Source organism: Electrophorus electricus, chromosome 9 (genome assembly GCF_041902795.1).
Source record: "Electrophorus electricus isolate QZ-2024a chromosome 9, ASM4190279v1, whole genome shotgun sequence".
Taxonomy (NCBI): domain Eukaryota; kingdom Metazoa; phylum Chordata; class Actinopteri; order Gymnotiformes; family Gymnotidae; genus Electrophorus; species Electrophorus electricus.
In genome coordinates this window covers 23,947,584-23,975,136 of record NC_137505.1, presented here as the reverse complement: position 1 = coordinate 23,975,136, position 27,553 = coordinate 23,947,584, and the positions used below count along the sequence as shown (strand labels likewise).

At 42.1% G+C, this 27,553-nt stretch overlaps 1 protein-coding gene across 7 annotated transcripts in view; it reads right to left on the bottom strand.

Annotated features, from left to right (window-relative positions):
- rab3gap1 (RAB3 GTPase activating protein subunit 1) overlaps nt 1-27,202 on the bottom strand; it is a 40,792-nt gene extending 13,590 nt beyond the window's left edge. For 3 of the 7 annotated variants that reach the window (XM_027010036.3, XM_027010037.3, XM_035522860.2), the window contains exons 1-18: nt 27,145-27,201; nt 26,988-27,043; nt 21,418-21,493; nt 21,102-21,234; nt 20,935-21,013; nt 18,428-18,547; nt 14,120-14,285; nt 13,691-13,790; nt 12,318-12,399; nt 11,989-12,057; nt 10,710-10,783; nt 8,844-8,936; nt 8,141-8,310; nt 5,919-6,059; nt 5,364-5,536; nt 4,585-4,639; nt 3,092-3,436; nt 31-168 (exon numbers count right to left, since the gene is read on the bottom strand). In XM_027010036.3, coding sequence (XP_026865837.3) covers nt 31-168; nt 3,092-3,436; nt 4,585-4,639; nt 5,364-5,536; nt 5,919-6,059; nt 8,141-8,310; nt 8,844-8,936; nt 10,710-10,783; nt 11,989-12,057; nt 12,318-12,399; nt 13,691-13,790; nt 14,120-14,285; nt 18,428-18,547; nt 20,935-21,013; nt 21,102-21,234; nt 21,418-21,493; nt 26,988-27,043; nt 27,145-27,195 — 2,121 coding nt within the window. In that variant the 5' untranslated portion in view covers nt 27,196-27,201. Of the gene's footprint in view, nt 1-30; nt 169-3,091; nt 3,437-4,584; nt 4,640-5,363; nt 5,537-5,918; nt 6,060-8,140; nt 8,311-8,843; nt 8,937-10,709; nt 10,784-11,988; nt 12,058-12,317; nt 12,400-13,690; nt 13,791-14,119; nt 14,286-18,427; nt 18,548-20,934; nt 21,014-21,101; nt 21,295-21,417; nt 21,494-26,987; nt 27,044-27,144 lie in introns of all 7 variants that reach the window. The other 4 variants (XM_027010038.3, XM_027010039.3, XM_081720571.1 and 1 more) reach the window with 3 other exon arrangements.
- Nucleotides 27,203-27,553: the final 351 nt, after the last annotated feature.

Below are 27,553 nucleotides of genomic sequence, written 5' to 3'. Positions count from 1 at the left end.
ACCATGTGTGAACCCCCGTGACGCGCTCACCTTGAAGGACTCCATGTCGGAAAGGAGGCAGGCGCTCTGCATGCGGGCGCGCAGGTGTGCACCCTCAGCCGATGTGCCCAGCTTGGCCAGCACCTCCGACTGCTCCTCCAGCACGTCCTCCGTCATGGGAGCCGGCTCCTGCGTGCCACAGACAGAGTGACGGACCAAAACCATGACCTCCCCTGTGTGTTCGCTACTGTAGCCTTTCTGAAGACCTTCCTCACATGAGTGTCAGAACCTATTTGAAGTCCATTCAGTGGAACTGCTGACCTCAACGCCAAAATCAAGAGCAAGCAAACAGTAAGGTTTGCGATTTTTAAAGCTTGTATACGTGTGATCCTTGGTGAAACATTCCAAGGCCTTTACAACACGTATCTCGTCAAGAAAACAATTCCTCCATGGCAATGCAACATAACCTTTGTTGAGAAAAAGGCATTCGCAGGTCTGTTCGTTCAACTGGACAGGGACAGCAAACCGATCTGGCTGTCAGCCAGCACACGTGGACCTGTGGCCAACTGACAGCTCTATAGATTCATTATTATGAACCTGACAGGCCACACCTGTCCTGCAAAAGCTCTGATTCAAACCTTCGACCCACTAATGACCACAGAGCCTCACTAACAAGTCTTCTATGGCAGATCTCAGAACAAAACCAGACAATCACACAGGACGATGTGTTCTAATCTTACCAGTGTTAAGCTGGTAAGGTAAAAAAAACTCAGCTAATGTTATTTTTTGAATGATTTGACAGAGCCTCCCTAAATGAAATACAACACTGATGTCTTCCCATCTCAGGATGGGAAGCCGTAGAAACCGTAGTAATCTCATGGTCTTTACCAGCAGGACCTTCGATACGCAGCTCAATGGCATGTCTTGACCGAGGACCGCGCCATCGCCACTCATTTTCCTGACAAACAGCGGCGGGGGCCTGGATGCTTGGGTGACACGCTTGTCCCTTTTGGGATGGAGGCTTGTGAGGTTTTGCTTGACACGCGCCATCGGCGGCATGGTTCCTGGCTGTTAGCAGAGGGCAGAGGAGGGCGCCCAGCTCCGGAACAAGAGGCCCGTCACTCGGCAGGCTCCCCACAAAACGTGTCAGTAGCCAACCGCAAACGGGGGCAGGAGGGAAGGAGTGCAATATGGAAGAAGAGAGCGGTAAAAAAGCACAGCTGGAATTGCAGCTCATAATGAACGGAGGCAACACGCAGGCCCCTGCTAATGTTCTGTGAGCAGGCATGCAAAGGAACAAAAAAAGTGTGTGCAGAAAGCACGTCCAATTCTTTGGTTTGCAGTTCTCTTGCTAGATGGTGAATAGGTCATTTTTAACTATAGATTTTTAACAATAGCTTTTTAACAATAGCTTGACGCTGTGTCCACCCTGGGATTGTGTGGACTATGTAGAGGGGGATAATGTGTGAGCGGGTTCAGAGAAAGTTCTAATGAAATTAGAAGGGTAAAAAAGCAGCAGTGGGTGTGTGTAGAAAAAAAAAGCACATAGTCAGAGGAGCCATTAGTGGCGCACTTGAGAAAGTGTGGGGAGCATAAATAGGGCCAGTCGCCGCGACCACGGCATAGCAACACTTTACTAGCAGACTAATTAAAACGGGGGAAGGAGAGACTGGAGAGCCTCATTAGCAATGAAGAGCCACTGCTAAGACCTCCCCCCCAAACCTATCCATGGCTGCAGAGCCACCGTTAAGACAGTGGACGAGGGGAGGGGAGAGGGGAGGACAGTGATCGGGGGGGGGACAGTGATTGAGGGGAAGACAGTGGACGAGGGAGGGGACCGTGGACAATGGAGGGGATCGAGGGCAGGGGTTGGGGTAAGGGAGCATGGATTATGCAGACAAATATAAGGGAATTATGGAATTATTCAACAGAAGTAGCTCAGAAGAAAACGAGAAAGACTGTTAAAGAAAAGAATGTGTTGAAGATCTAAGGGGGAAAGTGGGTGGGGAAACGTGTGAAGAAACAGAATGAAAAACTGTAATAATGACAGAGAGAAAGAAAGAACAGATTCATCCAGCACTACACCCCAAAAACAAACAAGCCAGAAAAAAAAAAAATCTGCTGACATTCTCTCTCCACTGTTCCCAGGTCAGCCACCCTTTATTTCCCTCTGGCCCGGCATTCTCTGCTGCATCTCCCCAGCAGATCCCAGAACAGTGAGTCATGTGCTCCAGGTGTGCCAAGGGAGATGTCTTCCTGCACAGCGGCAGGCTCTGGTTACTCAGCGGGGTTCAGACGATCGGCTTCGTTAGCCTCACCGAAGTGAAGCTGTCTGTCTCCAGATGACAGTGAGGTTCAGGGGGAAAACAAGCAAGCAAGCTAGCAAAAAAAAAACCCCCTCAAAAAACAAACAAAAAAAAACCCAACAAAAACCTCCAACGAGGACAATGAGGTAGTTGGGTTGGCGCTTAAGAATCAGATCAGGTTTAACTGTAGTTGTAGACGCATACAAGGAGTAGTATCACAGGATGAAATTAATTTTTTGGGGTTCAGGAAGTGCTCGATATTCCAAGGTGCGAAAACGTGTATGAGCTTTCGCAACAAAAGACCGTGCTACTGGCAAACGCCAGTGTTATCCATCTGTGCCCTACTTCTGTGTGCTGACTAACTGCAGAACAATCCTTTTATGTGCTGAGCTTCAACTGCTTTTATATGATTGTGATATAACTTGATTTGAACTCCTGGTTTTGGAGCCAAACAATCTGCATTGAATAATAATAAAAAGAAGATAACGAAGTAGTGGCTTGCAAAGTTTTTTCGGTCTGCAACAGCAATGTCTACAATCGATGTCCAAAAGCCACTTTTTTCTGCATTATGACATAAGTGAGGAGCAAAAACACAAACATAACACACATCCCACCACTACCCACCCACATCTCATCACTGCCATACCTACACCACATAGAAACAGAATTACGCACACACCCAAGACCATTCTGTTAAAGAGAGTTCTATTACCACAGTAAAATGCAAAATATGTATATACATGAGATATTCAGTGCCTCATATAAGAGCCATACACCCAAGAAAGTGTGGCACCCCACCCACGCACCTGTGTGACCGGGACATAGAGTGGCTCGTCTGTATTCAGCAGTGTCAGCTTCCCGTGGGGCTGGAGGCGGCCCTCTGGCTTGGCCCTGCCCACTTCCTTGGCCCCGCCTTTGGCCCTGTCTGCAGGCACATCCTTAATTTCTTCCGTGTCACTCAGGCACTCAAAGAACTCATCTTCACTGTCACTCCATGAGTCCCAAGGCTTTCCCAGCGGGGTCTCAGATAGGGTGGGGCCGGCACCAGTGGAGGTGGGGCTAAGAATTCCATTCTCAGAAGCTGCCTCCTTCCGGTCACGCCCGCTGCCACTGTCCCTTGCCCTCTTGTGCTCAATGCAGCAGTTAAGCATCTGCGTTTGGGTACCAAAAAAAGCCTCTGATCAGGTAGTTACAGGAGGGCAATAAGAAACAGTGTAATTTAATGTGCACTTCTACAACGACTGCCATGATATTCTTTTGGAATATGCTCCAAATGACCCAGTCCCAATGAGGGATCATTTAATAAATTAGAGGAACCTTTTTTGTCTGTGAATAATGAAGAATAGACTCTTGCTGTAAATCCAAGCGAGCCAGCTGTGTGCTTAGCTACACTGGAACAGCTAGGCCACTGACCGGCCTATTCTGCACTGGGCCTCTGAAACTGAACATATGATTTTTATTTTTTTCCTTTTTTCAATGAAGTCCTTTGGGTTACCAGTTTCTTTCCATAAAATTGGCTTGAAGAATTACGTTAAGACAGACAGACAGATAGATACACACACACACGACTTTAGTCAGTGAGAGAATGGGGCAAAGAGAAACAGTCAAACAGAGAGGTAATGGCAGCTTGGGTTACGTTTCTCCCTTTATGACCACAGATTCCGTCTGGGTGCCCCATTTTATTGAAGTGATTGCAGATAAAGAGGCTTTCTCTGCTCCAGCTACCCAGACAGATATTACCCCCTTCTCTCTTTCTCTCTGTGCATTTCTGTCTCTTTCCCTCCATTTCTTTCGGTTCCCTCTGGATAGCTTTATTAAAGTCTCTCTACCTACCTCTCTCCCTACCTCATGGCACAGATGAGTAAATAATAAAGCCCGTTTCCATGCCTGACTACAATGGATGCAAAGGAATAGCAGGGAAATGGTCATCAGAGGCCCCACTGGACCTCCATTTTAAATAAGGGCTTTGGTAACACTTGGCTACTGTGACTAAAATTGAAGAAAAAGGGAGGAACAAAGCCAGTTTAAAGCTATTGTGACACTGGAAAGCTACTAGAGACTGCAAAGTTGCGGTGTGCTATTTAGACTAATTTAGCTACTTTGGGCAACTTCCACTTTTAATGAGACACAGATACTACACAGAGCGCCTTTAAGTGTTTGGATCCCATGTGGTTCAAATTTCCATTAAGTGATTCTGGGGTCTCCAAGTCGAAATGACGCAAGGCCCTAGCGCACCGGGAAAAGCAGGAAAAGGGGTAAAAAAGCCCAAAGACGAGGAACACAAATCATGGATGTTTACCTGGAGCTTCTGGTGGAGGAGGCAACAGCGGAGGTCGGGGGGGCCGGCAGCCAACCTGAAAATGCCAAAGGGAGATCAGCAACAACAACAACAACAACAACAACAACAACAACATTAGCAGACGCATTGCTGATAAAGAATTAACACGTGGACAGGCACACCACACAATGGGCCTCCTTCGGCCAGCTTCCATTGACGTGTTCAACAGGCCCGCCCGGCATTGACGTCCGCAAGCGCCGCCTCTCATTTGCACACAATGACATGGCAGGGCGGAGCAGCTGGGGAGCGAGCAGTACCGGCCCGCTCATTGTTTCTCGGGCCACTTCATCAACAAGCGGGACAGGACATGGCTCTCCCTGCAAACGCCGAACAAAGTCTGGGTCCGCAGTGCAGCAAGACGCTGGCACGCAGAGGGACTCGATCGCCATGTTTGCCAAAGACTCGGCTGAACTCGATGTGGCTTTGGTCCGAGATTGGACAGAGAGGTACAGGTGGGTGGGTTTGAGGACGCGGTCATCTGGTTCTGTGGCTTTAGGGTCCATAGAGGAGGACTTGAATTAGAAGTCATGTGGCGATTTCAAAGTATTTTATGTTGTGCGCATCAGACATTGTCTATTCATTAGTAAAGATTTATGTTTGACATTTTGGTCTTCAGGTCAAAGACAAACCAACCAACCAAAAAAACCTTGCAAAAAACCTAAAACCAATAAGGCCTTCTGCAGAAAACAAATTTCCTATCTAAATAACATCAAATTAAAATCATCATGTTATCATCTTACCCGTAGACGAGGCAGTTATTCTCCCAGCGGTAGCGCATTTCCAGAACGAACTCCTGCCAGAGGTGGGCCACTGCCCTGACGCCTCCGTGGTAGAAATTGACCAAGCACATGCAGAGGGCCAAGCGGAAGGTCAGGCTGTGGGATGGAGCCGACTTCAGCAGGTTAAACAGGTTCTGCGCACAGTGGAGAGAGATGAGGAGGACGTACAAGAACCCTACACACGCACTGCTGAAGGGTTATTCGCCGTTCCCCTTCACACGAGCTGGCCTGAGTTTGGTTAAACCTGGCCTCAATTAAGCCACAGTGCTCATGCTGTTATAAAGGACAGTCCTAGTGAATAAACTCCAATACTGCAGCTCACGAAAACAAGTCATAAATATGAAGTCTGTTGTGTAAAATCATAGAGTCATTAATACAAATGCAGGTTTAATTGACCACTACACTTCACTACAAATACTTTGCAGTCAATAGAAACTACAGTTAATGAAGATGTTTCTTCTGCGTTGCTACACTGTAGTGATTGTTGGGCATCCTGAGACAGTGAAGACGACAGACGTGTGGTAGGTGGGGTTGTATGGCGCCTCCTACATAGTCATCGCTTTCTGTGTCACGTTCACTCTTTCCCCCTGAGCTGGACTGGGGGGATTTGGCATCAGTTAAATCTGGCCGATCCACAGCTGCATCTGGGAAAAGATACTAACAGAGGAGTGTACACACACACGCGTGCGCGCGCACACACACACACACACACACACACACACACACACACACACACACACACACACAGTCAGCAATAATAGTCCAAATTAAACAAGTGTACTGAGAAACAATGTAACACCTAAGAAAAAATGTTTTCCAGGACTTTGACTTTGCGACAAATCGAATCCACCACTCTTGCAAAGGAAGCAATTAGTTTCGCCTAACTAATCAACTCTTAATTGGTCCCTAGTATAAAAAGACTCATTAGCAAAACTTTTTTGCTTTAGTTTCTCACACCTCCGATCACCTAAGTGCATGAGTCCTTGTCTCCGTGAATGCGTCTGTAAACCACAGTATGTAAATGTATGGAACACCCTGCACCATTCACTGCAATGTTTAATTCATTGATGAGTCACTGCTGAGACTCTGGGCCAATGAGATTCGAGTCGATGACTGTTTAGGCTAATTACTAAAAAATTGCTATGTCAGCTCTGTGAAATGGCACCTGAGTTTCATAAAACTAAATCCACAATAACTATGTGCTTTCATATCTCTGTTTAACAACAGGGGTAAAAATAAAAAGACAGCACATTGCAGCATATTTGTATAAAACTGCTTTAGTCATATGCTTCACTAGCCAATGTCGCGCCAATGGAGCAAAAGACATTAAAATTCTTTTCACAGACAAAACAACTTTGTTCAAATCTCAAATTTCTTTGCTTCATTTTGTTCAATTATGACTTGATTCTTCAAATGGCATTTTCTTCAATGGTGGAAGCGCAGTGGTGGAATTAACAACAGTGCAGTGGCACACATGGCCACTTTGAGGCACAAAGCTTCACCGTCTCGTGTCACGGCCGAGCCAAAGCGCTCAGCTCAGCACATCTGTCTGCCCAACCAGCCAGGGTCACATTTAAACAGATTTGCTATTCTTCAGGAGGCCGCACACGTAGTGTTTCTCCCAGAGAAGATAGAGGATAGTCATATGAGTATTATTATATTAATCACAGATGATAAATCAATCCAATTCTGTAGCTCACCTGACAGAGCAGGCAGCGCATGGTGCTAGTAACACCAAGGTCAAAAGGTTCAATCCCCAGGGAGCACACGTACCATCGTACTGTAAGTCACTCTGGATAAGAGAGTCTGCCAAATGCAGTCACCTTAACCCTGGATTCAAGGGTGGAATTACATGTGATGAGTGTGCGGGTTGTTGGTTTGGAGGCACACGTCCGTGTTTGGACGTGGGCGCCTGTTATGAGTCTCTCAGCCCGGGCCCCTCGCGAGCGGGACAGGGACGTGGCTGCTGTCCACCATCCAGCCTACCATCTGTCCTTCTGCTGAATTAAAGCAGACGTGTTGAGTCAGGGGCAGCCCCAAGAACACGCTGGCCTTGAGCTGGCCTATTACAATTACGCTAGAAAGGCGTAATGCAATCTGTTATTGTCTGCTCATACTGTGCTAAAGCCCAGCAAATGTGTTTGTAATACACATCAGACAGAGAAGGAAAACAGAGTCATGGTTTACATAAATGAAACCTAAATGTGATTAACTTTTTACAGTGGACCTAATAGTGTAGGTGATTGTAATTCATTAAAACAAAAAAAGGAATACCGTTTGCTTTTGTGTTTAAGTATATCAACATATAAAGTTATATGTGGAGTCAGTAAATAAGTGTAAAGTTTGATTTCTTTGCTCATGTGCTGCAGCATACCTGATTGCATTAGAATGATTGCATTAGTATTCACCGTTGTAGTATGGAGAGACGTTTTATTCCAAGTTGCATATTGTACTTTGGAACAAACTGTACTGCTGTAGAAGTACTTTGGGACTCTGAGCTCATGTCGGTGATGTCATCTGTATCAGAACGGTTTTATTTCGAGATGCTGTTACTCATACCTCACTTCCCAACTGTCCTCGGATGAACGTGAAGGTGGATCGTAGTAGATGTGCCAATACACATTCAGTAAGGCTGAGCTTGAGAAACTATGGTTGTATGTGTGGTTGTGTGTGTGTGTGTGTGGGGTGGGGGGTGCGTGCATTGCGCACATGTACATGCGTGGGTGTGTGTCCCTCACCAAGAGGATGGAGTTGAGCATGTCGTTGCTGAGGGGGGACTGGTCGAGGCGGCGATGTCTGCGGATGCGCTTCCGGGCGCTGTGCACCATGTTGGAGACGGAGAGCTTGGGAATGGGCACGGCTGCAGGCTCCGTCAGCTTGGACAGAGCTTGCGTGATGTCACTGTTTTCTGCAATGCCGCCACACAGGCAAGTTCAAAAATTAGTCCTAAAATGCCACACACATCAGCAAACCTGTTAAAAGCAGCAATGCACAATATATTGCTGGTTGATCGCCATCAAGAAAAATATTTGCCTCTGCAGTACTGACTTTGTGGAAGACTGCAGTAAGCAAACATGGCCTCTAAAAAAATAAAATAAAATTAGAGGATTTTCTGTTTGTATTGTGTGCTATGAGTACCCTGACCCTTCTTTAGACACTGCAAATGACTGTTCTGTGGGTGTTAGGATGAATCACAGCCTCTACGCATCCCAAAAATGTAAATCATCTTGATCAAATTAAAACATGCCAGTGTTTTACATGACTGTCACATGAAGGGACCACCAACATCACATGAACGGTTTCACTGTATTGTCAAGATGCATTGCTGTGTAAACCAGCAATAAAAATCTCACATCAAAAGCATATGACAGGTATGTAATAAGAACCTCCATGCCATCGTTCAGTAGGCTGGAGCAGCACTGTTCGGATCCAGACACTAACCTTTGCCTTCCTCTTCCACTGAGTTCCTCCCTAGGATCTCTTCTGTGGACTCCTTCTGACTGCACAGTTTGAAGAACTCCATGAGAAAGTCACCTGAGGTTCAAAGGTCATCATCAAAGACTTGGCATAAAGCCAGTGACTGAATCGATCTGTTTGAGCTCATGAGGAAAAAAAATAAAAAATAAAAATCACTGCTACATACACCATTGCCTCACCACCACACACACTCTCTCTTATACTGCCCGCGTACCTCATACAGCTCAGTATGTCTGCAGTTGGTTCTAAATGCCGATGCATGAGTACACAGTGGTGGAAAAAAGAGGAAGCATATTATTCAGTCTCAGCTGCACATCACTGCTTACCAATTCACTTTAGAATTCAACACAATATATTATTTGTTTTATTGTTGTTAAAACTCTGAAGGGTATGGGTCTTGGCTAGATTTCATATCCATTATGTCTGTCTTCTGCCACCAGACCCTTGAGGTTATCTTCACAGCAGATCATCAATGTTTCTCACATTGGATGAAAGTTAAAGGTCAGCCGTGTGTTTGCAGTTGGTGCTCGAAATGCTTCTTCTGTTGCAGATTTTAAAACTAAAAAAACATACTTGTATGCACTGGCTTTTGGACACCAATGACATTATCTGTCACAGGAAATATAGTTTTGTTACTGGAACTTATAAGTTTTTTAAATATTTTCTCTAAATGTCTTCCTTGTCATACAGCACTATGGATCAACAGCAGTTGTGTAAACATGCTCTATAATTAAATGTTACCTACTTACTTACCAGTACAAGCAAACCCCATATTATACATCCTGCCATAGCAAAAAAACCAAGATTTGCTTTTGTAATCTGAGAAATAAACCCAGTTCTGGAAATCCTCTGTTATAGTTAAGAGGTATCAGTACATGTTGAGCCTTGCCGTGTCTGATAAGTTCCCCCTAGGCGCTTCATCGGTTTGCACACTTGCTCGGCACACTGTGAAACTGGCTCGGTGAACTTCCAGGGAGAAATCCGGTGCGTTTTTCCCCACAGGGAAGAATGATAAACAGCAGATGCATGCGGCTGGTAGCTGGACTCGGAAAAGCTCGCTAGATATGTGGAGCACTACGCTCAGTACAGAGAAGGTGGCACAAGGGATTTTGGTGTTACAAGCAGTGAAAGGCAAAGTCAGATATGGAATAATATGGCTTGACTGGTGTAGCTCTGCTCCTGTGAGGCCCTCAATGCTTCTTTTATAAACGGAGGACAATGAGAGCCAGTGTGAAGCACACCTTTAAGAGCCCACGTGCCTATGGCCACCACAAAAATCACAGGCCACTGCTCACGTTTGTTTTCCTGCTCCTTTAAATCCTGCTTACCTTTGCCATTTCTCCTATGCAGTAACCACATTCTGCAGTTATGATTATCCAAACAGAGTCCTACTATCAAAAGGTTTCTCCAGGAAATGAGATCCTACTTCTCACTCCCCTACACTGAGTCATCAGACTCTTCCTGTCCATTTTATTTCACTGGCTGAATGATTATTTTCATGCTCATTACTAAATACTCACAGTGACTTTTGCTTACCAATCTTTTTATGTGCAACTTGAAAACAACAATTTTCTAGCTAATCTCTCTCCTTACAGTAGCCTACGAGAGTGGATTCCAGCTCAAAGTGAGAGACTTCCAGACAGCTGCGTTTTTGTTTCATTTTAATTCTTCTCTTCCACACTGTGCTAATGTGCTAATGATCTATTGCTGCGATATGTATTCCAATATAATATTTGAAATGAAAAAGCATGCTAACTGCATGATGGTTTCAGGTGCTTTCCCGACTGATTGTAAAGCGTTGTTGTTCTAACATCAGTGTGACATTCTTACCAAGTAAGCACTGGGGGTTGTCTGCTTTCCGCACTCTAACAGACCAATGAGGGGCCTGAAGTGGGTCCAAGTCACTACAGGGGGAGAGAGTGGACACAAAGAATCTCAGCAGGCCACTAGCACAGCTTAGAAAAAAATCTAAGACCAATGCTGTGCAGAATTCATTACTGCGAAAACAGCGACAAACAATTAAAAACAAAGAAAACAAACATTTATCATGCAAAGTCAGCTGCTACAGAAACAAGGCGCTAGAATGGAGGCGAGAGGAAAATTCACCTGTGGCAAGCACACCTGAAGATTCATAATTTCAATTTAGCAGCCTATGGGTTTATTCGCTGTTCCTGAGTCATTAATAATGGAGTACTAAATGTTCGTAACCTTATAACTCGTGAAAACTTAAACTTCTGCACAATTATTCATGGTAATCATACAGTTAATGAGCCATGAGCGTTGTTACTCTACCTGTATTCACGAAATGGTGGCGCAAAGGTAGCTAGAAACCTCGAGTGGCTTAAAGGCCCCCCCCCCCGATATTGCTGTCCATTGTTCATATTTAAGCTTCAAAACAGTCTAAATCATTTGGGTACAACAGTGCCTCGGAGGGGCTCAAGAGGATATTAAATGAGAACAGTTACATTGTTCACACAAGCACCCTCAGTTATTCTGTCCCTCCTCACCTACAGGTGTTAGTATTTGTGCCTCTACTTAAAAAAAACCCCAAAAAAACCCCACAAAAGCAAAACAGTAAAAAGCTCTTCAGAAGTGAGAGCTCTGTCAGCAGAGTGTCCCAGCGCACTGAATGCAAACGAGGGGGCGGATCCTAAACGACGTCGATGACAACAGCGATAATACAATGCAATGGCTCACAGAGCAGCCTCTCATCAACAAGCTAAAAAGCGTTAAAATCATTCAGCGTGAATTAATTTTGGCTTGGGTGCCGTCCGTCGCCGGTGTCGAGGTACGTTTCGAACCCCCCGCACACACCGCCTTATTTGCCACTTTCCACCCGCTAAAGCTGTTTGGAGCTGCGAGAAATTATTATGAGTAACAGGTTCTTTGAGAGGTGACAAAAAATTCATTTGGCACCGACATCATCTGGGTGTTTTGATTTTTCACACCTGATGCATATTCATGGGCCACACACCCTGCAACTGAGCACCTCATCGTGCCATTTTCTACACCCTAAGTTTTTGCCCCCCTCAACTTCAATGCTTTCAACTTCATAAAGCCACTGTGTGTTCATTTTCTGAGTAGCTGGATACATCTGGTAGGTACTCACGAGTAAACATCGTTGTCCACGACTATGCCCTCTGTAAGGTGGGGCCATGTTGTTGCTAGGTGCAGCTCACTTAGGAAAGAGAGTAAATGGCTTTAGAAGCAATTCATTTTGGTGCAAAAGCACTTTCCAGAATACTTATCTTTAAGCCACAGAAAATGCCAAATTCCTAACAATTTGAAATTTTACCGTTTCATATTTATTCATCCACATCTGTTTATTCTCATTTCATTAATTTGACACATTATATCATTCTGATACTCTTACAGTCCAGCCATAACATTAACAACACTCAGTACAGGAACAGGAAAGTCAGTTTTGCAGGGCCAAACCTTATTGGGTCTTCACAAGGACCAAACGGAAGTTTGCCAAACTCGACCCCTCCAACTTCTCCAGCAAGCAGACCATCAAAGTCTACAGTGGGAGGTAGACCATGTGACTTGTGTCAGTCATTTTAGATTCAAGTTCTGCAATTTACCAGTCATATCGATATATGTCTCTCCCGCGTTCCTCCCACACTAATCCATTAAGATATAAATGGAAGAATATCATTAGTCTGAATAAACATTTCAAGAATGGCTTAATACAGAGGTAAACATTCATGCAGCGATGAATCCTATGAGCAAACACAATCTTAAGATGTTCCTATCCCCGCAGCAGCCAGACAGGATTCCATGGCAACAATGCTACGCTTAGGTGGTGTATCAAAAAAATGCTGTTTTCATGCCTCTGAGAGTACGCCCGGTTAAAAAGAACCGGCTCACAGTGCACAGGTGAAGCCCACAGTTGGGACCCGGGTTTGAGTCTCAGCTGTGCCTTATGCTGTCAGTGGGTCCCTGAGGGGCGGTCTGCTCTGTGCCCGTCACCCACGCATCTGCGAAACAGGAGTCGAGCGGCTGCACTGCGGCACTGCTAAATGCTCGACGGTCTCCAGGGAAGACCATGCTGAATAGCACTGATAATGGGGATCCAATGGCGGTTGTGATAAGCATCACAAGAGCTGGGTGCTGCCTGGTGGAGCCCTCCTACAGGAACCACGATGGGACTGACTACGATAACCTACTGATTAAAAAAAAGGAAATATAAAGGTCCAAAAAAAAAAAAAAAAAAGTCACCTTCACCATCCTGCTTGCCACAGAGTATAACAGTGTAACTGGAACAGATAAAGGAGTTTGACAGTAATGTTACTAGATATAAGGCCAAATTCATCGCTAGCCGCTGGCTTCACTAGGATCACTGGCAAAGGCATAGCACAAAAGGGAACCTTAGAGTTAAGCTACGGAAACAACAAAATGAAGGGCCAGGAAGTGAGAGGACGACTCAGAAAGAGAGATTATCTTACAATGTTTTTACTGAGGTACTTACTCATAGAAAAGAGAACAAAAAAAGGGGAGAAAACCTTCCCCGCGCCTCGCACATAGTACACGTGCCACTGCAGAATCTGGCCACCATTCTAACAATGAGCCTACGAGCTCAGCACGGGCCGGGTGGAGTCGACTGTGAAACGGCAAGCGACCAAGAACAGGGGACGCGAGTGTGTGGCAAGAGGAGGTGCTCGATTAGACCTGCCTGTAGGCCAGTGGATAAGGCTCATACACCTAACTTCTTAACTTTCTGCCTCACAGCTTCCTGTGAATAGCAATATTCTGAAGCAAGACCATCGATCAGTTTCTTTCTAATGCTGAGCAGAAAAAATGTGGCATACCAGGAGGTTGCTGGGGCCAAGTATACTGCTGCCAGTCCTGCAGGATGTAGGTGAAGCGGATGGCGATGTTTATGGGTGGCAGTGGTGACAGTGGGCAGCCCTGGGGATTACAAACAGGTATGAAAACCCCGGAAGATAGAGAAGATACCCACAGGATAAAGGATCCACCTGGAAAAGGAGAGCGGGACCGAATGTAGCAATTGAGAAAAATGCCACAAAAAAATCACCTTTTGTGTACTGGGCTGATTAACATTTTAAACTCTAAAGTAACATGTAAAAACTGTTTTAACCAGATTTTAGATTTTATTTGTAATTTCAGTGTGAGGGAAATCACCTCCATCACTGCTTACAGAAATGAAAGCATTTTTTGTTCGTCACATATCGGAGCAAGATGAGCTCATGAGTGTCACATGTGGTAGTGGTACTTACTATCTTGCCCTTGAAGACGTCCAGCAGGCCAGAGAGGTGGTTGTACTGGCTGGGCACCTTGCGAAGGTGCACCATCTCAAAGTTTGTACGAACGCCAGGGCCCTGGCACTCTCCTGAATACATCTTCCTCCACTTCTGTTGGATCTGTACAAACACAGGCACCTGGCTACACACACACCGCCACACCCACATAGGAGAAAGCCAGAAACTGTGTGAGGCTGTACGTTAATCAAAACAACCTCTTAATAGGTGAACTTATCATGTGGTACTGAACGTGACAATCACACATTAACAGATGTCGGTACATGAGGTTGCTCAGAAAGATTTCTTTTTTTTTTTGCGCATTGACTTGAACATTGCAGGCATGTGAAAGGTGTGTTTGGGCTTGTTTGCTAAGATTGCATCGCCCCCTGTGTGCAAGTGCATATTACTATCATTGTTCAGTTGAACTACTGTATTAATCTCTATGATGTAGCAGCACTGTACATACAAGTCACCCACATTAGCAGCTCCTAAAACACCATGTTATGTCACGCCCTTAAAGACAGGTTTTCATTGGGTTTTTTTCTTTTTTTTAAGGGGACTGTAACAAGTGTTTCAAATTGGTCTTCATGGCTAGGTACTCTTGTCGATGCACAATAAGGTGTTCTGACTATGTGCATACCTTAACCCGTTAATTAAGCAGGGGAGTGCTTCAAAGCCTTCAAAGCCATTTTTCCACATATTTGGAGGGGTGTCATCTCATGCAGTCTTGCAGGACATTGAATAAGCAGTTTATACCAGAAAAGTGACCAAAGATTCAAGATTCAAGTTTTGATTTTGAAGTGAAGCACTTTAACCCTAATTAAGCATATTTATTAATAGCTTCTCAACCCTGAGGTTATAGTGTGGTTGCATTTGATCAACTGTAATAAGAAAGTCTTTGCAGCTGAACAGCTGGACATTAGACATTTAATTTGTAAGGAAAATACAGCACTTTATTCATGTGTAGTAAAATAAATAATTATGAAGTAGTCTGGTAGTACTGTGACCAAGCCAAAACACAAATGCAGCTCAACATCACCATCTGGTGGCACAGCAGAGCAATTGCTTCTAGTGTACTGAAACGTGCTTACGGTTTAACAAAGAAACAGCTCCAAAAACGTGTCATGAGAGCACCAGGCAGACTTACTTTACATACAAGTCTGATGAAAATAATGTTTAAGGGACGCTGTTCAAATAAAAAACTCATAAACCATTTTATTCAAGCAGCAGCATTATTTAAGCATGTCAGTAGGACGATTGTGGCTCCAACAAAGGTTGGAAAATACTAGAGGTTTTCTAACAAAGAGTGAAAACCTGGACTCTGCAGTGTGTAGTACTGCGTCTCCTACAAGACCCCACAACACCATCATCTGTGCATATCAAGGCCTGTCTGTACGCCGCATCTAAAAAAAGCAGCAGTCGCTCGCAGAAATGCAGTGACCTCCCACCCCACCGGGCCTCGTGAGGCTCCCAGAAGTACAGCAGCGAGTTGCCGGGGGCAACGCTTTCATCCTCCAGCAGCATTCCGGTGAGATATACGCCATAACCTATTGTAGAACGTTGCTCTGGGAAACCAGGCTGCTGGCCCAGCCGCCCACGCATGCACACACGCATGTCCCGCCCACGCTGCCCAGAAACAGCCTGTCACAAGCACACCATCAGCAAAGTGCATGACGGAGCAGAGCGTCGAAAGCTGACACCTCAGTGGTGGAAAGCGAGCCTGTTTTTCAAAAGGCAGGTCATGTAACAGAGCAGGAGAACACACATTTGGTACAGTCTGTCCTGCAATGTACAATCTGACCAAACTATGGCAGTTTGATGAGGGAATGGAGCTGAGGAAATGAAACTTAAAAGTGCATTAATGTGTATTAAGCTCAGGTCTATATTTCAGCAGGATAACTTCACAGACATGCAAAAGTCCATGTTCACAGATAATGTCAGTTTACTGCTGCTCATATCATAGATGATGTCATTTATTACCTAAGTAGGCTATCAAAAAGTAGAATCATTTAAAAAGCAGGCTTGTATGCATCTTCCCCAATCTGCCGGTTTGGCCATGTAAAATTAAATGACAGGAAATTAAATGACATGGGAAAAAAAAAGGTCAATCAGAATAATAAAAACATTGAACAAATGACATCATATCCTGGATTATTGTGTAAATTATGACAATGTAAACAATTGTCAAGAATGTTTGGCATTGAATCATTATTTACCTAATAACTTGGTTGTTGGATTCCCTCCTGCTAACTTGTTTCTTTACCTACTGCTCAACTGCTCTGGAAATGAAACTATTCTGCTGAACTCTTCAGTTACTTACAACATCAACAACAAAACATGCAGAAAATACATATTTGTGAGGAAAAAAAATGAACCAATGAATAAAACGTTTTAGTAAAGTTGATGAGTCTGTCATATCTAAATTCCTATCTGCCTGGTGATTCTGTTGCATTTCCTTGAAAATAAGTCAAAGTAGATGAGTTGTTTTCTTTCCAATTAGTCATGTGTCTGTGCATAAACATCCAAGAGAGACAGTGGTTAAGCTTAATTTGCCACGATAATAAAGTCATTATCTGCCAAAGATGTGGAACTGAAGCCAAGGTAGATTATCTTGCTTCTAAACTGACTTTTGGAAACTCTTACTCGGTCTGACTCTCATGGTCAATTCACCAATTTAACAGGAATGTGATAGTATTTTTCACTCCAAGTGCTTTAGTACATGCTAGTTCAAGTTTACAATTTCATGCTAGTACATGCTGGTTTACTGTACAATTTTGGGAGTAAGACTATAGAATCTGTTCCCTAAAAATGACCAGTTTTCTGAGCCAGTGAAAAAGCTGTTCCCAAATTTTGCCCATCAGACATATGAGACTATGTGTGCAATCCCTTTATGACCACAGTGTACCTTCTGATGTGCATCTTCTGATGGCCTCAAACTGGTTTCTTGAACATGACAATGAGTTCACTGTACTCAAATGGCCTTCATGGTCACCATATCTCAATTCAATAGATCACCTTTAGAATTTGGTGGAATGGGAGATTTGCATCATGAATATGCAGCCATCAAATCTGCAGCAACTGCGTGATGCCATCATGTCAATATGGACCAACATCTCTGAAGAAAGTTTCCAGCACCTTGTTGAATCTACGCCATGAAGAATTCAGGCAGTTCTGAAGGCAAAAGGGGGTCCAGGCACTAGCAAGGTGTACCAAATTAAGTGGCCAGTGACTATAACTTATAACATGCACATTCACATATTTATAAACAGGTGTTTTAAACTCAAGGAAAAGTACCCAATGTCTGCACAATGTTCCACACTAGTAGACTTAAACTCAACCTGTGTAATACCCAGGTGGGTTGAATTTTTATTTATTTATTTATTTATTTATTTATTATTAACTAAGGGACCATTTAGAACAGTGTGCAGGCAATCACTGTTTTTTGCTGCATGTCCAGGTATTTTACATGTGCCTTTGCCACAGCTTCACCAAATAATACAAATATGAACGTGTCTTGTCTTACATCAATGTTTTCTTGTGATATTGATCATGCCCAAACTGGATAGTGCCGTTGTGCATGCACATCAGTAGTTAAGGTACTTGACTTGTAATTGGAAGGTTGCTGGTTCAAGTCCCACTACTGTCAAGTTGCCACTGTTGGGCCCCTAAGCAAGACCCTTAACCCTCAATTGCTCAAGTTGTACTCAGAGATAACTGTAATTCACTTTGGACAAAAGCGTCAGCTAAATGCTGCAAGAGTAAACGGGTGTAAGTCAGGCAGTGAACGTAGATCAGTTGGACAGCCATGGTCCAACTGTGCACTCTCACTCAAATACACACACAGTAACAAATAGATGTGTGTGCACTGTCAAATATACACATAGCACAGAGTAAACAAGTGTGTGAGCACACTGAAATACACAAACAGCATGTAGTAAACAAATAGGTTAGCTCATAAATAGTACTTGCACCCTAATATAAACTTAATGTTCACATGCATTCATCTCTAGATGAGCATCATAAATAATCTTTAATTATTTTTTTAATCTTAAAAGAAGGAACAATCTTTGATAATATAACCACATGTAGCATCAGTTCAATTATCACATTGTTTAAATCATAAAACAACCCCTTATTTACTCTTTGAATTTTTACATCAAATAGACTAATTAACTTTTAAAACTTAAACCTTCCTCTGGTGCCCACAGTAAGGCTTTCAGCCTACCCATCACAGCCAGTGAACAACATTTTTCGATGGGACACTCCAGTGTTGTTGTTACTTACCAGCCAGTGTTGGCGAGAGCAATGGAGACAGAACTGAGAAGGAGGTTGCATTTGGACTCGCTGATGATTGCCTCGCAGTTCGCCCCTGGTGATATCACCACAAATTCCCGAACTCCATACCTACCCAAGAACAGTAAGGTAGTCAAGGTAAGGCCACATTTACAAATAATCTAGATTTAAGTTGTTGTTACCCAATTTAAAAGGTTTCTGTTAATCAAAATGTAATGACATTTTAGTCTTTGTCCCTTTTTTGAAGCCCTTGGTATACTTTAAAACAAAATCACACTGAAGTAGAAGGACCAGCACTACTTTGAAGCATTTACAATCCATAGGACATTAGACCCACATTTAACACCCACTTTGAAAAATCACAGCAACAAAATCATTCACCTCACTGAAATAGGAAGATGGAGGTTTCTTCATATGAATAGCTTTCTAATAACTGTAATCATCCCTTTGATAGATTCTGCCCAAGGACATCAGCTAGGTAAAATAACTAGCTATCGTCTGACATCTAAAATACTACAGTGTAGCATGAATGGTACCTAAATGATTGTGCACAAGAACCTGAATTACTTTGCATCAATGAAAAGCTCCACTAATAAACCACACATGTTGGTTGTTTCTCATCACCATCACTCCTCTCTGTAGGCCTTTCTTCGCAATATTGTAGGCATTTCCCATTCAATTTCACTTAGGCCAGGCGCAAAGTCGAGAAGTGCTTGCAATAGACAAGCAAGCAGGGTGTGTGTCGGTCTTCACCTTTAATGTCTTCAAACATCACTTTGGCAGAAAAGTCAGCAAAAATATGATTCTAATGTATCCCCTTGGGCTTCTATTGTGTTTAGGTAAAGTCGTGATCTAGACTGCCACTAAGCAGTTTAACTTTGTGTCTTTGGACAGTAATGTTGCTAGACTTATAGGCTACTTCAGTTCTTTACAAACATGTTTAAGTAAACTGGTTTCTGGAAATAAACACTGGAACGCCACCTCATTTACACAGGAGTTATTATTGACTAAAAGCACAGTAACTAGCTGGGTAACCTTTTTCTGTACTGAATAAGTGCAAAAGGATTTAAATAATATATAGTCTAGATAACAGAACATATGTAATGTAATGTAGACCATTCAGGAAAAGATATGCAAATAACATTCACTCACTGGAAATAACAAGGTTGGTTAACTGATAAAATGTGAAGTGAGTGTAGGCTGAGCTTTAATCTTCATCTGATTCTTCCACAGGCCAAATGTTAATGATGTAAGCAGCTGCACCCTTGTAACACACTAGGGATACTGCAGAAGTAGAGCTGCACCTCTACTGTGTACCCTTCTTACTGAAAATATACTCAGCACAAGCCAAAAAAACCCCAAAACATTTTGGGATAATAAATGATGAAGTTTTTTAAATTAAACCTCTTTTAAGGTAGCCATCATTAATAGTTTGTAAAAAGCATCTGTAACTGTTCTAGGTGACTCTGTGACTCTAATAATTAAAAATTGCAGTACAGTCTGGCTCAGCTGAAATAACCAATTAGGAATCACATCTACAAGGAGGAGGTCTTCCCTGCTCTTCAGTTATTTTGCATGTGGACACATCATAAACTAGGGTAGGCTAAATGCCAATTGTGGAGGGAGGGGTTTGAGGAAAGGTCTAGATGCAGGGCGTGGCATTCATGGGAGGCATGCACACTGTCAAACTGAATACAACAGCTTTAAATACAGCCAGAAATCAAAACGTACCTTTTAAAACCGTATTACCTCATGTCTTTGATCATATAAAGTACAATTTATAGTGGAATATCATTTAAAACAGACAAAATTCTCCAAAATCTTCAGTTAAAGTGTAGTAAATGTGTCCTGCCTAAAGTCTTTCTAACTTATTTTTTAAAAATAGATTTAAAAAACAACAACAACAACAACAGCAGCAACAATAACAAGGCATGAGGTATGTATTTAGTTGTTCTCTACCAATACCCTTGTTCCCCACACCTAAAATACCATGGTTATGGACCCAGTGGCTCAAATCTTCACGTTCTGAACACCAGATTATAGTGGAGGCATTTACACAGGACTGTTTCAAGAACGCAGCTCGCCTACATTACGTTACTGACAGGCAACGAAATTCGGCTGGATACATTTTTTTTTAATGTAAATACAATTTAACAATGCTCTGCCTTTTTATTCATTGTTATAACTGTTTACTGTTATCAAACGTATGCTTCTCATCCAAATACTGACCATCTAGGACTATGTAATGATAAAGTACGTAAACATGTGTTCATTATCATCCACAATGAGAGTCATTTTCCCCCAACGCAATATCCTGTTTTAGTCAGAAATGTCATGTTAATGAAGTGAAGCAAATTCCAATTCATGTTGATTTTAATAATGGATTCATTTTCTGGGCACGGAGTGTTATTAACAGCTTCCTGGACCCCCTGAATCAAAATGTACCCCAGTGGGCACCTGTGAAGGGAGGCTTAACGGTTCAGTGCGGTGATACTAACCATCTGACGAGGCAGTGTGCCCTGGGTGGGAAGTCATTGTTCATGCACAGCAGATCCTGCATGGCCAGAGGGAAAGCATCTGGAAAAGGACACGGTCCAGATTCAGAGATGGGGAGAGCAAGCAGCAGCAACACCTCTCACCAGATTGGTTTGTGGCCAGCATGTACCTTCTTCTACATCCTCCCTCCCCTCACTCTCCACACACTCCTGCTTCAGATAGTGGTGCGTTATGGAGAACCTGAAATCAGCAAAGTTGATGTCCCTGGACTTCTCATCCCAAGTGCGGCTGGTATATTCTCCCTAAACCAGGCAAATCCAAGAGTGGTTATATTTTTGTGGTAAAAAATGACTCCTGTGATTCTGAAGCACACACAAATTACAAATGTGTAAGCCACAATTACAAATGCATGCAATACTGTATTTAAATTTCATTATAACAGGTATTTTAAAGCAATAAAATAGAAAGAAAATTAGGTGAGGGACCTTTTCGGGTGGTTTGCCAAAGTTGCTGCCAATCAGTTTCCAGTCATTCAGCACTTCCTCGACTCTGGATATAAACCTGTTAACACACAATTTACCACAAAGATATATTACAGTGACCACACCAGCACATACACAGAAACGTACTCTCAATAAAACAATAATTTTGAAAAAATGAACATAAGTAACTTAATTAATGCAATATGAGGTACGCCTTGGATTTGTAAAAAAGAGCAGAAATTTCAAACAGAGAATACAGGAAGATGATAATATTATTATTATTTTAAAGTATTTTTTGTATGTGTGTATTCACACACACACACACACACACACACACACACACACACACACACACACACACACACTGTCACACACACTTTTAGTTTTTTACACAACAGATGTCCAAGAGCGAGTCATAAACATGAAGAACTGGGAGCCCCTGGCCCTGACATGATCCATGCCTACTGGCTACAGAAACTAACAACTCTGCACGGCTGACTAGCAGAACTAATGAACCAGCTGCTAGCTACCAGCTCCCATCCAAGCTGGCTACCATAAGGTAGGACAGTACTTGTCAGGAAGGACAAACAACAAACAATTACACACTGAAAAATTGCCTGTCCACAAAACAGAACTCCTGTCAGGAATAGAGATGAAACAGTACAAAAATGTAATATTACCATTACAATAACCAAAATTATCATGATTGTCAGTAATATTGCAGTATTGTAACATTTCACAGTGTATTAATATTATTATTATTATTATTATTATTATTAACATTATTATTATTATTATTATTATTATTATTATTATTAATAATAATAATAATAATAATTTATTATTATTAACACACACACACACAAACACACACAAACACTCCTATGCTGCATTTGACCATATGCAATGACCACAGGCAAAATGAGTCTTATGAAGAACATTATAGTAATTGCAATGAGCCCTACAACTGACAAAAAAACAAACAAACAAACAAACAAAAAAAAAAACCAGGAGTACAGTTTTTCTCCTGCTGGAACAAGCAAACAGGCCTCTATCAGACTTTAAACTTATTTTTTCGGAGAGCGTCAGCAGATAGACGACAATGTGGAGAAGCTGTGTGTCAAAGCCAGTATTGTTATAATATTAATAATAATAATAATAATAATAATAATAACAATAAAAATATAATTATTGTTAATATTATTGTTGTTGTTGTTAATAATAACAATAACAACAATAATAACAATTATTATTATTATTATTATTATTAGCCTATTATCGTTGTTAAATGCCCGCATGAAAAATGCTATAGCAAAGCCTAAATCTATTCTGCCCACTAGCATGAAATAGGGTACATCAGTCTCAAAAGTTTTTTATGGATAATATTACTTTCTCAGGCTACAGAAACACTCTAAAATTAAGTGCAGATATATATTTTTAAATGCAAAAGTTAAGATACCTGGTCCAAAAGCCCACGCATGTCGCTCAAACGAGCTTGTAAGGTAGGCGTGAATTTCTGAGTTTAAGGATGCGTTATTCATCATGAGTCAAGCACAAAGCGAAGAGTCGAGTCTGATTGTGCATGTTTCTAAACGTCTTGGTATTTTAATAGGATAATTTGTAGTTTGTTTCAGAATATAATGATAATGCTGAAGAGGGCAAATTAAATAGCCATATTTTCCAATGTTCAGTACCCCCTGACAGCAAAGTAGAATAACTGCCTCAAGACTTCATAACATCTCAAATATTTACCGAACTTCAGACGAATACAATGTGGCCACGTCGTAGTTATGATAGAAAATCTACACAGAAGAAGGAAATAAACTGGTTTAAACAGTGTTCTGTTTCAAAAATATTCAAATACAAACATACAAGGAATTCATTCTTAATGGGCCTTCAGCTAATGCTCCACTACACTACGGGAAAGTAGTGTTTTTACAAGCGTACACAACACAGTTTACACTACTGGCAAGCTATTAACCTAGTAAGTTAGCACGACAGTTAATAAAATCATTAGCTAGTAAGACAGTCAAACCATGACATTTTGCACCATTCTGTAGTGTGTAAACCACACTTCTTAGTTCTTAGAAGGTAGAAAAATCTCCAAAGCACCCACGTTGCATGCTGTGTCTGTGTGTTGCAAAACTATTACTACTGCGGGTTGATACGGAACAGTATTTAACATGAGTTTTTCAAACTGCGGTAATCAACCAGGGTTTTAAAGATAATTAAAATTTGAAAATTTGTTAATACTAACTATTTGGAATTTAACCATCGCTAAAGTGTGAAACCAGTAAATTTCATAACTAGTCAAGAATACTAGCTACCAAAATGAATATGCATATAATAAAGAACTTAAGCTTTGCTCAGAAGCACCGCCTACTGAGAGAAAGAACAGGTTTCCAAGACCAGATAGATCAACCTAAGCATTGCCTGAAAGAAAACAGCTCAGTCACACACCTGGATACTTTAATGCCTAGTCCTGTCAATAAGACCATAAGGGCCTTCATTCAGAACTGAATAGGTCACATGAAACCAACTTGAAGACAACTTCCCAGGTGAACAAAAAGTATGATATATATATACCAAGAAGATGCAGCATCCCTACTGCTGTTCTGCACAGATTCAGAAGGGGTATGAGTACAGATTCAAAAGCAGAACTACCATCAGTCATAAACCATAAAACCACTGATAAACCTGACCAGGATCTACAGCAGGAAAACAGGAATGTCAGTTCATGCTGGATACATGTGGTCAGTTGATAGTAAAAAGTGAATTGAACTTCAACAAGGCTGTATTACAAACCTGGAGGACAGCTACAAACACCTGTGAATTCTCTAATCACTTCATGGGACAGAAATGAGCGGACAAGAACTTACAAGTTTCTCCATGGTGTAAGGCATGTCCTCAAAAGTCAGGTGAATGAGAACAATAAGATTAAAGCCATACACAGGTATGCCGCTGCAGTCATCAGATTCCCAGCACTCACAATAACCTGGCCAGGAGAAGAAGAGGAAGCTGCCCACGTCAAAACCAGAAATCTCTTCATGATGTATGAGGCACTCCACCCAAGATCCAACATCCAGAGGTCGTATGCCAGCCGGAAATAGAGGGAAGGATTCTACAAAGCGTAAGATCTACTGTTTAGAGTAAAAAATAAAACACCCACGAATAAGTCTAAGCAATGGACTCCAAGGATAAGATCATGAGGGAGGGACAGATGAGGAGCGACATCTCTGTGGAAGCAAAGGTGGTGCCATGTCAGTATCAGCCACTCCACGGAATGTGCCACTAGCAGAACAGGCTGGAAAAGGCAGGACTGAAGGACAGCACTCGGGCACTAATCATAGCGTTACTCGAAGCAGGACTGCATCACTTTAGACAAGACCCAAGATGCAGACTGTGCAGAGAACCTCTGAAACAATCCAGCACCTAGTAGTAGGATGCAAGAGGCTGACGGTGACAGCATATATTAAGTGGATTTCACATCTCTGTTTGCTACCATCTCAGTTCCACTGTCCTACCTACCAGCCCATGACCTAGAAACCAATCACATGTCTGCTATTGTTAAGGACATTTCTTTATGAAGAGAGAGAAGGCATGCGAGGAAACCAAGGTCCTAACTGGAAGAATATATTTTTAGCACAGTATGTGGCATATGCCCATGGTATAAATTCTCTACCTCCAGCCACATCTGGTTCAGTTTAAAAGCCATGGTGGGAGCAACATGGCTTCACAAAGTACATTTCATTTTTCAAATTCATTTTGTTCTGTATTTCATATTGAGCTAATTATTGGTCCATTTAGGTTTCTTGTTCAATAAATTGTTCACATTTGGAAATACACAGATAAGCATCCCATCCAAATCCTATTTCATGTGTATGTGTTTTCAGACTGTATAAACTATCAGTACGGCATGTCTTTTGCAATGCAACAGGGTAGGTGTTTGAATAAAATACAACCTTTTGGGTAGCAACAGATCCATAAAAAGCCCAGTGACATGCAATACAGCTGTGCATCACAACATCAACAAGTGATGCTGCCTGAAAGTGATGACAGAGTGAACTAAGACATTTCAATCTTTAACTCTATTTAGCAACAATTCTTCCGCCCTTGGATCTTTTTCTTGTTTCCTCTGAATGAGGAGGTAAGACACGAGGAAAGGAGGCAAGAAAAGGAAACAGCAAAGAACAATTAAAGATACAAAATACACCTATTGAGAGACAGAACCAAGTGACAGGGATACAGGAACACAGGCAAAGCATACGAGCTGAACACCCTCAAGTGCAAAATGGAAGGAACTTCAGAGAGTGGTGTAAAACAAGGCTAAGTTCCCGTGGGACTTCGACATCCAGACAGATAGTCAAGTACTAGCAAACTAACCAGACATTGTGATAATAGATAAGATGCAGAAAACAGAAGTGGTAATAGATATGGCAGTCTCAAATGATGGAAACATTCAAATAAAGGAATATAAGAAGTTGGAAAAATATATGGAACTAAAACAAGTAATAGAGAGCATGTGGAAGATTAACTGGCAATGGAGCCAGAAATGACAACATCTTAGCCCAGAACAGCACAATCCTAGGAACAGTGAAAATACTGGGTTGCAGCTTTAAACTCCCAGACCTCTGGCAGAAATCCTGAGTATGAGTTTTGGCAAAGTGAGACAGGATTTATATATAACTGTTAATGCTAAAGTGCCATATTCATTAGTTCATAATCTGTAAGTGCATTTTCATTATTTTCACCTACCTTTGGTCAAACACTACTTATGAAACAATGTACACAGGAGAGCTACAGGATTCACGTACAGTTAGTTACCTGAATACAATAATATGCCAGCAGTGGTGGAGTACAACTGACTGTAAAATGTATGGAAGATAAAGTAAAACTATAGAGCAGTTGCACTTTCTGTACTGGCATAATTCTCTGCAATATGAGGGATTCTATCAAATGCAGAGAGAGCCTTTGTAAAGTTATAGTAACATTTGTTATGTCAAGATCTTGAGTCACACGAATAGCCACAAGTATCATTTCTACTCTCCAAGCATCAAACCTTTGGTAGCGGAGAACACGTGATGAGCGGGCGTTTACCTTCTTAATAGGCATGAAGCGCTTTAACCGGCGTTACAAACAAACTATGATTAGCGAATGTAACGTTACTACAACTGCCAGTTACGCCAACTGTTTCCACGCAAACAAGAGACGCACTAGCGACATTTGTAGTTACTGGCAATTCTGCTTTCTGGGTTAAATCCAGATAAAGGCGATTTTGCGGATTCCTCACTAACGTGGCAGATAGCTAACGCTAGCGGTCTAAGCATCTGTTGTGTTAGTTAAGCATCAGGACCTTGGGGCGAGTTTTATATCTGCATAATTCCTTACACACAATAAACGAATTAAAAGATAAAGTGAGAAGTGTATTGTGATTCTACATAAGGCATGTCTTGCGAAAGTACCGAACTCTGGTGGCTGTCTAATGCGTTTTACTAATCTCCAGTCACTGACCCTCGCTAGTGTTAGCTTAGCTAGTTAGCTAGTTACCTGGGAAAGTAACATAGTAGCCTTACCTTTCCCATTCGGACGCAGTGGTGAAATCTGTAATCTCAAACACCTCAGACTCAGGCTAAAACAACAACAAATAAGATGTTTGAACTGTCAAATTTATGCAGCAAAATGACACTTCAGTTTTATGACATATATTCCTGCTAAGGATGTAAAACTCACATCACTGTCGGCCGCCATATTGCGCTGTTTACTACGTTGTTTCTTCCACATGCACTATGGGAAATGCAGTCAGTGCAGCGGAAGTCGTTTAATAATGCATCTTGTACAACAGGACCGTTCTTATCCTAAGGCACAAATGTAAAGTAAGTCCCGCAAATATCTGCTCAAATTGGCGCATGGCAATTGCATATAAAAGATTAATGTTACACAAGTAGCAGAATTAATCCAGCCAAGTATCATTTACATTATCAGTTAATGCGTTTCGCAATTTTACACAAGAGAACAGAACTTTGATTCGAGTAACGTGTTACTTTATATGACCCTAAATTATTTCTAATTGTTCTCCACCAAAATCCACAATAAAATTAACTAAACTAACTTATTAAAAATTGAATTTCTATTGCTCCAA